The 11867-nt window shown below is 59.1% G+C and overlaps 1 protein-coding gene across 10 annotated transcripts; it reads left to right on the top strand.

The window, feature by feature from the left end:
* The first annotated feature begins 290 nt into the window (after positions 1–290).
* On the top strand, positions 291–11837 carry MICAL1 (microtubule associated monooxygenase, calponin and LIM domain containing 1). Of its 10 annotated transcripts, none has more exons than XM_030760313.2 (26): positions 291–660; positions 1037–1261; positions 2190–2488; positions 2582–2789; positions 3068–3172; positions 3387–3491; positions 3602–3757; positions 4469–4569; positions 5309–5566; positions 5820–5935; positions 6138–6264; positions 6462–6543; positions 7138–7285; positions 7694–7884; positions 8099–8190; positions 8314–8355; positions 8588–8671; positions 8787–8943; positions 9261–9337; positions 9625–9895; positions 10012–10106; positions 10367–10480; positions 10605–10698; positions 10878–10977; positions 11091–11164; positions 11556–11837. In XM_030760313.2, the coding sequence occupies exons 3-26, from the start codon at positions 2231–2233 to the stop codon at positions 11702–11704; spliced, it is 3204 nt and encodes a 1067-aa protein (XP_030616173.2). In that variant the 5' UTR covers positions 291–660; positions 1037–1261; positions 2190–2230; the 3' UTR covers positions 11705–11837. The 10 variants fall into 10 exon arrangements, with proteins under 10 accessions (XP_030616173.2, XP_022409792.2, XP_022409816.2 ...); XM_022554084.3 differs by having other exon boundaries at positions 2187–2488; XM_022554108.3 differs by lacking the exon at positions 1037–1261.
* Positions 11838–11867: the final 30 nt, after the last annotated feature.

Raw genomic sequence — 11867 nt, 5'->3', positions numbered from 1 at the left:
CCCGGGTCTAGAGGCAGACTGGTTGCAGGGGAGGCGGACCCCGAGCTTGGATCCATCGTGGGGCGCCCGGGCCGTGGATCTCCTGGTAGGAGAGGTGAGGAGGACGCAGATGCTACCTACGGATCCAACAGCTTCTGCAAACTTCTTGCCCAGTCCGAGCGCCCCCTCCGCCCAGTTCTCGGGGGGCGGCCGCGCAGTACGTACTGCGCAAGGGCGGGTGGCCTCGCCCTCCCGGGAAGCGCTAGCTTTCAGGCGCAGTCTCTGAGAAGGAGCCAGAGGCCGCGTGTGCGCAGTAGGGCTCCGGATGCCTCCGACCCGCTTCTCATTGGCCCCCACCAGGCGGGGCCCGGGTCTTCGGCCCTCAAGCGGGAAGCGGCGCCGGCTGCGCCACGCCCTCGGGCACCACCCTGCAGCCATGGGCGGGCCCTTGGCTGCCCCCAGCCGGGAAACGCCGGGTAATGAGATGCTAATGAGGCGCGAATAAAGCCTCTGCGGGCTGCGTGCCCTGGTGCGGGAGCCTACACACTGCGTGCTGCCCTGCAATCCCGGCTCTTGGTCTGCGCCTCCTCCATCTCCCTTCCTCCGTCCCCGTCCCCCAACCCGCCGGACTGGGACGCCCGCCTGGCAGGAAGCGGCCCCTACGGGCTCCCGAGACCCCGGGTAAGTTGTCCAGCTGCGCCAAATGTGCGGCCCCCGCCCGCGGAGGCCCGGGGTAGGAGTAGGGATGCGCCTCCGGGGAAATGTGGCTCGCGGCGCTCCTGAATTCCGCCTGGCCGGTCCGGCCCGTCTCTCTGCACCTCCGCCCTGCTCAGCCCCTCTCCAAACTGTACGGTCTAGAGTGTGAGTACCCCAGACACTCGCTGCCAGTGGTCCAGCTCCCTTTCCATCCTTCCAGACCGGTCCACCCCTCGCACATTATTTGTCCTGGTGTTTCCAGGTTGGGTCCCCCCTCTCCCCACTTCGCCGAGGTCTTCCTCCTTCCCACCCCCTAAGAGAGACCTTCGCCCTTCTTGACGTTCCGTCCGCCCCCATCCAGGTGACCTGCGGCGGCGATTTTCATCTCCTGCTTCGGCCCGGCCGCTGGGTTCGGGCAGGGGCCGGTGAGGCGACCGAGCAGCGTGAGGGGGATCAGCCCAAGGATCTCCCCCCATGAGTGCCACCCTCCTACTCGAACTCCCCCGTGGGCAATTCTCCAGGAATCCCCGTGCCCTCTGATTCCTCCGGGTCCCAGCGTGAGAAAGCTCTCTCCAACACCCCTCAAGTTGCGTGGGGGCCCGAGCGAGGGAGAAGGGGACAAAGGGAGGCCTTGTTTCGGGAGATTCCTGGGAGAGCATGCAGGGATGGGGTGGGGCGTCGATGGGAGTGAGAGGAAACTGGGAGGGGCGAACCCTGCTGCACTGTCGCCCCCGCAGTCCCCCAACCGTACTGTGGCCCACTGGAGCAGTGGCAAGTCACAAGGGAAGTATTTTGACCACAGTGAGTCAGAAATAGACCCAGTTGTGTGTTACTCAGTCAGATGCAACATCCTGGGGCTGTTCCTTGCAGTATTTTGGTGGTGGGAAGTGGAACCTACAGGGTTAGAGACCATCTCCTCCCCGTGGTGAGGCAATGAGCAGCGCTAAGGAGGAGAACTTTGCCCCTGGCATAAGATGCACCCCACACCCAGCGTCACACTGAGTCCCTCGAGGGTGCTGGGCACAGGGAGGCTTGGGGTGAGATAGGGCAGTACGTGTGCCTAGCAGCTGGGGTTTCCGGTGTTAGATCTGTCCCTGTCTGTACTGCACGGAAAGCTCTCTTCCTGGGCACCCTGCCCTCTTCACATCCGAGAAATTCCCCGTGCTCTGCTTCCAGGGCCCCGAGAAGGCAGGGTAAGAATTCCTGTCCCCTGGGCCCCAGAGATGGAGCAGGGCTTGGAGATCCCTGAGCAAGAAGGCTGAGCTGGAGGCTCCCCGGCTTTCCGTGTGCCATCTGTGCCCAGGACTGCTGATTTTTCATTTCCAAATTTGGCAAATTGCACTTGGAGTGGAAGGGATAGCAGTTGTCTCTGGAGCAGCTGGCAGTGAGGAGCAGAGCCCATCAGGGTTGGACCTGGAGCTCCCTGGGGATACCAGACTTTCTTCTCCTCCCCTTCTTTTCCCTTCCTCCTCTCTCCAGCCTCTTCCCTTCTCTTCCTTCCTTCTCTCCAGCAGCCACGTGCCCCTGCCTCTCCCTGGGAGCCTCCGAGGTCTCCATGGCCTCACCCACCTCCATCAACCCAGCGCATGCCCACTTTGAGAGCGTCCTGCAGGCCCAGCTGTGCCAGGATGTGCTGAGCAGCTTCCAGGGGCTATGCAGGGCCCTGGGGCTGGAGCCCGGTGGGGGGCTGCCCCAGTACCACAAGATCAAGGCCCAGCTCAACTACTGGAGTGCCAAGTCGCTGTGGGCCAAGCTGGACAAGAGAGCAAGCCAGCCTGTCTACCAGCAGGGCCGGGCCTGCACCAGCACTAAGGTGGGTACCCGGTGCCTGGGATGGGGCCTGGAGAGTGGGGGGAGTCAGAGGAGCGGCCAGATGCCATGCCGATGCTGCCTTGTGTGTTCGCAGTGCCTGGTGGTGGGTGCTGGACCTTGTGGGCTGCGGGCTGCTGTGGAGCTGGCGATGCTTGGGGCCCGAGTGGTGCTGGTGGAAAAGCGCACCAAGTTCTCTCGTCACAACGTGCTCCACCTCTGGCCCTTCACCATCCATGACCTTCGGGCACTCGGCGCCAAGAAGTTCTACGGGCGCTTCTGCACAGGCTCCCTGGACCACATCAGTGAGCACCATGTGGTGGCCTGGAGGGGCGGGTGAGCCTGGGCCTAGAGACAGGCCAGTGGAGGGGGTCGGGGGGCTGCTGCTGGGCCGGCCAAGAGGCAGGGTGGATAAGATTCACTTCAGCCAGGCGGCTTTCAGGACTCAGGGCCCTCACCTGTAAAATGGGCAGTTGGACTGAGTGATCTCTAAGACCTTCTCCGGCTCTGATCAGGAACACACTGGTGCTTGGGAAGGCTGGGGAACCTGGGGTCCCTGTTCCTAATGTCCTCTCCCTTCCAGGCATCCGGCAACTTCAGCTGCTTTTGTTGAAAGTTGCATTACTGCTGGGGGTGGAAATTCACTGGGGTGTCACTTTCACTGGCCTTCAGCCCCCTCCCAGAAAGGGTAAGTACTTCTCTGCTCCTGAGGACCCCCAAGTATTTTTTTCCTTATCTACTTTCCATGGCTGTTGTGAAGGTGTAATTTGATAGTGTGTCATTGCTTTCTAAACCATAAAGCCCTTTAAACGTTTACTTAATTATTTCACTGGATTGTCCTGGGAATACAGGGGCCCCTTCAGATTTCCACACCTTTGTGCCGCTCACACCCTCTGCCCCAGGGAGTGGTTGGCGTGCCCAGCTCCAGCCCAGCCCCCCAGCCCAACTGGCCAACTATGAATTTGATGTCCTCATCTCTGCAGCTGGAGGTAAATTCGTCCCTGAAGGTGAGTGATCCCTTCCCTCGAAGAAGCCAGCATCTTGAGCTCCTTGTGGGCCTTTCTAGGCTGTTACACCAGTCGTCCTCCTGCCACCACCCCCCTGTCCCCACCTCTAGGCTTCACAGTGCGAGAAATGCGTGGCAAACTGGCCATTGGCATCACGGCCAACTTTGTGAACGGGCGCACGGTGGAAGAGACACAGGTGCCCGAGATCAGCGGCGTGGCCAGGATCTACAACCAGAGCTTCTTCCAGAGCCTGCTTAAAGCCACAGGTCAGGACCACCCTCACAGGGTTTGCCCTCCTCGTGCCTCACTGTGGCCTGCCTCCCACCTCTCCCTCTCAGACCTGTCCACAGTCCAAGGAATCCCGTACTTTTCCATCTTTGTGGTCTTGGCAGCAAAGAACTTGAGCCCCCAGGGATTCAGCAGCCACAGCCCCACTCAGCCACCCAGCATGACGAGTCTTAGAAATCTCTCGCAAAATGCATGGGATTTTGCTTTGTGCTTCTTTACATATGCTTTAATATAAAAATGCTATATAACCTGCTGTATAAAAAATAAAATAAAATTCAAAAAACAAAGCAAAACAAAATGCTGTATATTTAAAATGAAAGTGGTACTTCCAGAAGATGCCCTATGGTTCCTTTGGCTTCGCACTGCCACGCCCCCTGGAGTGTGCACATGCCGGTCGGAGAAGCCAGGCTGTCCTCTGCAAGCCTGTGGACTATGTGGTGCACATCTCCCAGCTGCCACCCCACCCAAGTTTCTCACTTTGCTCCACACCTTTAGGCCTCCTGGGCCTGGGACAGATGGTCCGCTGTGCCACCAGAACTCATGGGCCCCCCCTGTGTGTGTGTGGGTAGAGGTGCCGCTGCAGGCTGAGCTGTGATCCCAGCTCTCAGAGGTCAAGCATGGCTGGGGTATTTGGAGAGGTGACACATGATGACGAGGCACGTTCCTTGTACCCTGCCCTATCCCCACAGGCATTGATCTGGAGAACATCGTGTACTACAAGGATGACACCCACTACTTTGTGATGACAGCCAAGAAGCAGTGCCTGCTACGGCTGGGGGTGCTGCGTCAGGTGGGGCCTGGGCCCAGGCAGGGAGGGGCTGGGTGGTGGGCCCTGGGAGGTAGGGGCCAGGCCTGGACACAGTCTCTCCCTGGGTGTGGAGGGAGTCCATCCTCTCTGCGATGGCACTTCCTCCACCTCGATAAGCTCTTCTCCCCTGGGACTTACGTGGCAACCTGAATCACATTCTGGGCTAAACACCTTATACCAGCCACAGGACTACACAATGTAAGCTCCATGAGGGCAGGGGTTTTGTCCATCTTTTGTTTACTGATGATTCCCAGTGCCTAGAATGGTGCCTGCTATGTAGTAAGCACCCTGAAAGTAGTTGCTGAATGAACTAGTTGAACACCTACTATGTGATAGGTACTTTGTTGAGAGCTTTATGTTCATTTTCTCACCTAATCCACACGAGTACCTTGAGAAGTTAGGTACGTTATCTCTAAATGATGGGGAAACAGGCTCTGAGAAGTTCAGTGACTTGTCCAAAGCAGATGTATGGTAACAGTAATGATACTGGGCCTTGGAGGCAGGGTGGGACCTGGGACCCCCAGCGAGCGGCAGGCTGAGAGTTGAGGACAGGGCTCGAGCGTGGGAGGCTGGACATTCAAATTCTCCTCCCAGCTCAGCCTTCAACTGCTGTGTAGTCTGGGGAAGCCCGTTCCTGGGGCCTCAGGATGTGTACCTTCTACACCTAAGGGGATGTGATGGCCCAACTGACCCTGCTGGTTCTGATCTGTTGGCCACATAGGACTGGCCGGAGACAGACCGGCTGCTGGGCAGCGCCAATGTGGCGCCCGAGGCTTTGCAGCGCTTTGCTCGGGCAGCTGCCGACTTCGCCACCCACGGCAAGCTCGGGAAGCTGGAGTTTGCCCAGGATGCCCACGGGCGGCCCGACGTCTCTGCCTTTGACTTCACAAGCATGATGCGGGCAGAGAGCTCTGCTCGGGTGCAGGAGAAGCATGGCGCCCGCCTGCTGCTGGGGCTGGTTGGGGACTGCCTGGTGGAGGTGAGGGGTCAGTGTTCGCTGATTGGGGAGGGACTCTCCGGACCCCTTGTGAGGAGGCACAGGGGTTCCCTGGCTGGGGGAGGAAGCAGCCTCGTGGGAAGGAGGGGGTATAAAAAGGTCTGCTTCTTGTAAGGAGGAGCAGAAGGTGGCTTGGTGTGTCAGGGCCCCCTCTGCTATGGCCCTGCGGTCATCTGGGCGTGGACACCCTTGTTGGACTCTCCCTGAGCTGTTTCCTGTCCTTCTGCCCCTGCAGCCCTTCTGGCCCCTGGGCACTGGAGTGGCCCGGGGCTTCTTGGCAGCCTTTGACGCCGCCTGGATGGTGAAGCGCTGGGCAGAGGGCGCTGGGCCCCTAGAGGTGTTGGCAGAGAGGTGAGGCCTGAATTGGGGAGTTGGGGGGCGGGGTGGGGGCAGGGCTGGGTATAGGACAAGAGTCAGGAGTAGGGTCGGGGATGCTGGCTGAGTAGATGGGGGCGTAGAGAAAAGAGAACGAAGGAAAGGCCTGGCACTTCTGGAGGGGTGGGTGCTGATGGTGCCCTCCCACTTGTGCCCGACCCCGCCCTCATCTCCCCAGGGAGAGCTTGTACCAGCTCCTGTCACAGACATCCCCAGAAAACATGCACCGCAATGTGGCCCAGTATGGGCTGGACCCAGCCTCCCGCTATCCCAACCTGAACCTCCGGGCTGTGACCCCCAGTCAGGTCAGAACCCCTGGCACCGCCCGCCAAGACTTCCCGGGTCAGCTCCTGCACCCCAGGTCAGGCCTTCCCTCCTGTGGTCTGCCCAGTCCCTGCCCTGTGGGTGAGTCCCACCCAGGCAGCCCCTCCCCCATGGACTGGGGGGGCGGCCGGGGTGTGTGTGGTCCGCCTGCCTGGAGACCTGAAAGGGGCTGCCTTAGGTACGAGACCTGTATGATGTGGAGGCCAAGGAGCCTGTGCGGAGAATGAGTGACAAGACAGACTCAGGAAAGCCGGCCACTGGTGAGCAGGCCTTCCTCCAGGGCCATGTCCAAAATATTTACCAAGCAGTGAGGCACAAGCACCAATGATCAGAACAGTGGTAGACGCTGGCGGCAGGGAGCAGGGTGCTGGAGCACGGCTGGGTGGTGAAGATGTTTGGGGCCTCCTGGAGAGTGCAGGGCAGTGGGGTGCTCAGCAGCAGCCATTTGCCAACTTGTGTGGAGTATTTCAGCACTTCAACAGCCTCTGTAACGCAGCAGCTGGGTGGCAGCGGAGCTGCGCTCTTCTCAGCTGTTCTGCCCCTTCCCGCCTTGCAGACCCCAAACCTGCCTCTCCTTTTAGTCTCTGGGCCTCCCTTGCCCCTCAGCTCATAGCCTGCTGCCCTCTCTGTGGCCAGCAGTGGTTTTACTCTATTCATTCCCCTACTTTATTGCCAGAGAGATTTTTTCAAATGGGAAAACTGGGATGAAGGAGGTGCTGCTGACAGGGAGTGTTAGGCTGGTGCCCAGGAGGCGTGGGTCCCTGCTTCCCCCTCCCATATAGACCCCGCACCCAGCAGCTGGGCTCTCTCTGCAGGCCCCGGTGCCTTCAGTACAGCGTGGCTTCCTCTCCTAGGGTCGGTGGCCACCCAGGAGGAGCTGCTACACTGGTGCCAGGAGCAGACGGCTGGGTACCCAGGGGTCCACGTCACTGACCTGTCTTCCTCCTGGGTGGATGGGCTGGCTCTGTGTGCCCTCGTGCACCGGCTGCGGCCCGGCCTGCTGTGAGTCAGGCATTGGGCTTGGGGGTCCCTGACAGCCCCTCCCTCTCCAGGCAGTGTGGAATGGTGGGTGATCACTGTGTAGGAGTTAGCACACCCAGCTGGGTCCCAGGCCACCCCTTGCTAATAATCCTGCTCTAGTCACTTTGCTTCCCTAGAGATAGATTTCCCGCCTGACTCTGCCTGCCCATGAGAATCAAATGCATTCAATATGGAGAGCTTTGTGAGTGGTAGAAGCCCCCCAAGGCCAGATGCTGTTGTCATGGGAGGGGTGGGGGGTATGTAGCACAGAGAATAAAAACCCTTTATGCCCTCTCCTCCCTTTCCCGATGTCCCTCCCCTACTGCTCTCTCCCCCTTCCATGGGGCAAGTTCTGGTCTCCCACTGGCCTTTCTCCCTGACGCCCCACAGGGAACCCTCAGAGCTGCAGGGAGTCGGGGCTCTGGAAGCGACTTCTTGGGCGCTGAAGATGGCAGAGCATGAGCTGGGCATCACGCCCGTGTTGTCCGCACAGGCAATGGTGGCAGGGAATGACCCACTGGGCCTCATTGCCTACCTCAGCCACTTCCATAGTGCCTTCAAGAGCACACCTCACAACCCAGGTGACCTGGAGGTGGGTGGGGTGAAGAGGAAGTGTGTGTGTGTGTGTGTGTGTGTGTGAGAGAGAGAGAGACAGAGAGACAGAGAGAGAGACAGAGAGAGACAGAGAGAGATGGGACAGCCTGGGAGAGGTATCCTCTATCCTTCTGGGCTGACACATAGCTGTCCGTTCTGGGGGGTACAGTATCGGCCCCCCATCTACCCTGATTCTCCCAGCAGGCCCAGTCAGCCAAGGCTCCCCGGGCACTGCCAGCGCTGTGCTGTTCCTTGGCAAACTGCAGAGGACCCTGCAACGGACCCGGGCCCAGGTGGGGAGTTTGGGTGGGGTTGGCCTGGGCAGTGGGTTCCTTGTGGGGATCCCTGGGGTGATGAGGATGTTCAGAATGGGGGAAGGGGAGAACTGGGGGCTCAGAACGTAGGACTTCTTGCAGGGAAATGGGGAGGATGCTGGTGGCAAGAAGCCTCGTGTGGAGGTAAATGCACACAGGGGCCGGACAGTCCCTTCCCTGAGGTACTCTTTCCCATATCCTGTCCCCCCAGGCCTTGCTCGCCACCCCAGCTCCTTGTAACCTCCCCCCGCACCATCCAGTCTCGCTTCCTAGTCTCACTCCCTTTCCCTTCCAGTCCTTTCTATTCATCTGTACACATGGACTCCCCAGCTGATCCTGCCCCTCTACCTCTGGGCCTGAGCACTTACCTTTTTAGGTAGAGGCTGAGACCCCAAGTACTGAGGAGCCACCTGTCCCAGAGCCTGATGTACCGGTGACACCCCCATCCCAATACCAGGAGGTGAGAACAGGGGCCCTGTCTGCAGGCAGAGGCCTTGGAAGGGCAGGGAGGGGAAGGGAAAAACTTGGCAGCTGCCTTGGACTCCAGCTGACCTGCGGCCTGGGGGTTGGTGCAGGCCAGTGCCGAGGATCTGTGTGCACTGTGTGGGGAACACCTCTATATCCTGGAACGCCTCTGTGCCAATGGCCATTTCTTCCACCGGAGCTGCTTCCGTTGCCATATCTGTGAGGCCACATTATGGCCAAGTGGCTACGGGCAGCACCCAGGAGATGGTGAGTGGGCCTGGGAGGCATTCAGAGGGACTCTGGGTCTGGCCCTGCTTGGGGGGGGCCAGGAGCTTGAAGGTGGAGGGGAACCGGGGTGCTGGGCATGAGGTGGAAGCAGGCTGAAGATGACACTTTCTTCTCCTGAGCTCCGTCTCCTCTGTCCCCTCCAAAGCCCCAAATGCGGGGTTCTGAGAAGCCAGGAGGCTGGTAGAAATTTATCAGCCAATGCAGAGGCCTGTCACCCCCACCTTCCCTGATAAACTGAACATCTGTTCACCGGGCTGCCTGCATCAGATGGCTCCTCCCCTCTCCCACCTTCCCAGGACATTTTTACTGCCTCCAGCACCTGCCCCAGCCAGGCCACAAAGAGGATAGCAGCAACAGAGGCCCTGAGAGTCAGGTAAAAGCTGTGGAAGTGTGGGATGGGGGGTGGGAAAGAGGAAAGGGCTCTCTAAGCCCGAGACTTTGCTGGGGGTAACTGAATGTTCTCCACTAGAGTGTAAACTGCATGATGGCAGGGATCTCTGTGCTGTCTTACTTGATGAATCCCGAGTATCTAGAACACTGCCTCACACTGTTCGGTAGACGGCATAAATGAATGAACGCCAGGGCCCAAATCTGTCTCAAGGGGCTGCCTCAACCCACACTGGGCAGGTCACTGACCAGAGCATATGGTGGCTCTTCTAGGACCTTCCCACACACAGTGAGAATAACATGCCATCACGCCCCTCGATTCCCGGGGCCCCTCAGGAGGGGACCAGTCCTGTCCCAAGCCAGCCCACCCGTCGGCTGATCCGCCTCTCCAGCCCAGAACGCCAGCGGTTATCCTCCCTTCATCTCACCCCTGACCCGGAAATGGAGCCTCCACCCAAGCCCCCCCGAAGCTGCTCCGTCTTGGCCCGCCAGGCCCTAGAGGGAAGCTTTGTGGGCTGGGGAATGCCAGTCCAGAGCCCTCAAGGTAACTGCTGGCCCAGGGTGGGGATGGGAGGGTGGTATTCGGATTCTTGGACGGGGATGTGGGGAATGGGGAGGGAGGTCCTGCGGATCTCAGCCCATATCCACTTCTCTGCTCAGTTCTTGTGGCCGTGGAGAAGGAGGAAGAAGAGAGTCCCTGCTCCAGTGACGAGGAAGCAGAGGAAGACGTGCCGTTGGACTCAGACACAGAACAGGTGAGTGGGAGGAACCTGGCCACCTATTCTGCCCAAACCAGCATGCATCCACTAAATATACCCTGGCCCCTGCCCGGGAGAAACCCACAGCACCCAACCTCTTGAGCCCAAATGACTGTGAATGTCTTCTCACCCAGTCTCTTTCATGTCTCTAGGCCTCCACCTTTTCTATCAGAACTTATCCCACTTCCAGCCCAGGGTCTTTCTGGTCCCTTTCAAATGGAGCTTTCCCAACCCCTATCCACCTGACCCTGTCGTAGGTTCTGTGGAACTTGGCTAAGAACTCAGGCACCATGAACAGTTACCCAACGTGGCGTCGGACTCTGCTGCGCCGTGCTAAGGAGGAGGAGATGAAGCGGTTCTGCAAGGCTCAGGTGCGGCCAAGGGGTTCCCGGAGGTTCTAACGGGATCAGAGTTCTGAGACTGGGTATCAGAGCTCCTCCGGGACTCTGTTCTTGAGCAATCCGCAGACTCCTGGGCCTTCTGCCTTGTACTCAGGCCATCCAACGGCGACAAAATGAGATCGAGGCTGCCCTGAGGGAGCTGGAGGCCAAGGGCACGGAGCTGGAGCTGGCTTTGAGGAGCCGGAGCAGTGAGTGAAGACAGGGAGGATAAGTGATCCTAGGACACCTCTGCCTCCTGGCCCTGTGTTCCACCCCCAGCGACCCCAGACTACCAGGCTGTGGCCCACAGCAGGTTCTGCTCCTCATGCCGTGATTCCTGTGACCCCGCTTAGAAGCCTGACTGGCCCCTCTTCTTCATTCTTGTCAGGTTCCCCCGAACAGCAAAAGGCACTATGGCTAGAACAGTTGCTACAGCTTGTTCAGAAGAAAAACAGCCTGGTGGCCGAGGAGGCTGAGCTCATGATCACGTAAGGGGTGTCGGAGTTGGGGTGTGGGGGGCAATGGCGTGTGAGTCAGGCCCCACAGCCAGGTCTTCGGTCACCCTAGACACCTGTGCCTTTTCTATCCCTGCCCCCCACAGGGTGCAGGAGCTGAACTTGGAGGAGAAACAGTGGCAGCTGGACCAAGAACTGCGAACCTACATGAACCGGGAAGGTAGGTGGGATGTGGGGAGAGGCTGGTATTTGCACAAGCCTCGTGATCTCAGATACTGCCCAGGCAACAGTCCTCTAGTCTGAGTACCTCTGAGGCTGAACTGCCTTCTGAATTGCTTCTTGAACTGCAGGAAGCCAGAGGATGGGGCTCCAGGCCCACATTCCGTGCCTTCAGTTCAATCACAGCTGCATAATTGGGCTTTTACACACGATTCCTTTAAAAGTGGTGTTGCTGCTAAACAATGCTAGAAAACCATTAGTGTTGATAAACCAAATTCAGAGTGGGGAACAGCTGGGGTTGTAGAAGTCACACAGGCCGGGATTAGGTTGTGCCTCTCCTGCCGTCCTCCCCGTTCTCTGTTCTCTAAGTAAGTTTCACCTCCTCCCTTCAGAAACCCTGAAGACAGCTGCTGACCGGCAGGCTGAGGACCAGGTCCTGAGGAAGCTAGTGGACGTGGTGAACCAGCGAGATGCCCTCATCCGCTTCCAGGAGGAGCGCAGGCTCAGTGAGCTGGCCTCGGGGCCAGGGCCCCAGGGCTAGAAGAGGGTAGGCTGCCTGTCTTCTTCTCTGCAAGGAAGACTGCCTCACCCCAGGACAGTGCCACCCTGTTCATCGGGGCTGCCTGGGAGAGGCCTCACTGTTTACAATAAAAAAGCTTCTGCCGTAAACAGGACTTTGGCTGCCTACAGGGGGGAGGTGGGGG

This window comes from Delphinapterus leucas, chromosome 12 (assembly GCF_059928025.1).
Source record: "Delphinapterus leucas isolate spDelLeu-1000000601 "Yukka" chromosome 12, BTC_Dleu_Yukka2, whole genome shotgun sequence".
Lineage (NCBI taxonomy): Eukaryota > Metazoa > Chordata > Mammalia > Artiodactyla > Monodontidae > Delphinapterus > Delphinapterus leucas.
This window is presented reverse-complemented; position numbering and strand designations above follow the sequence as displayed.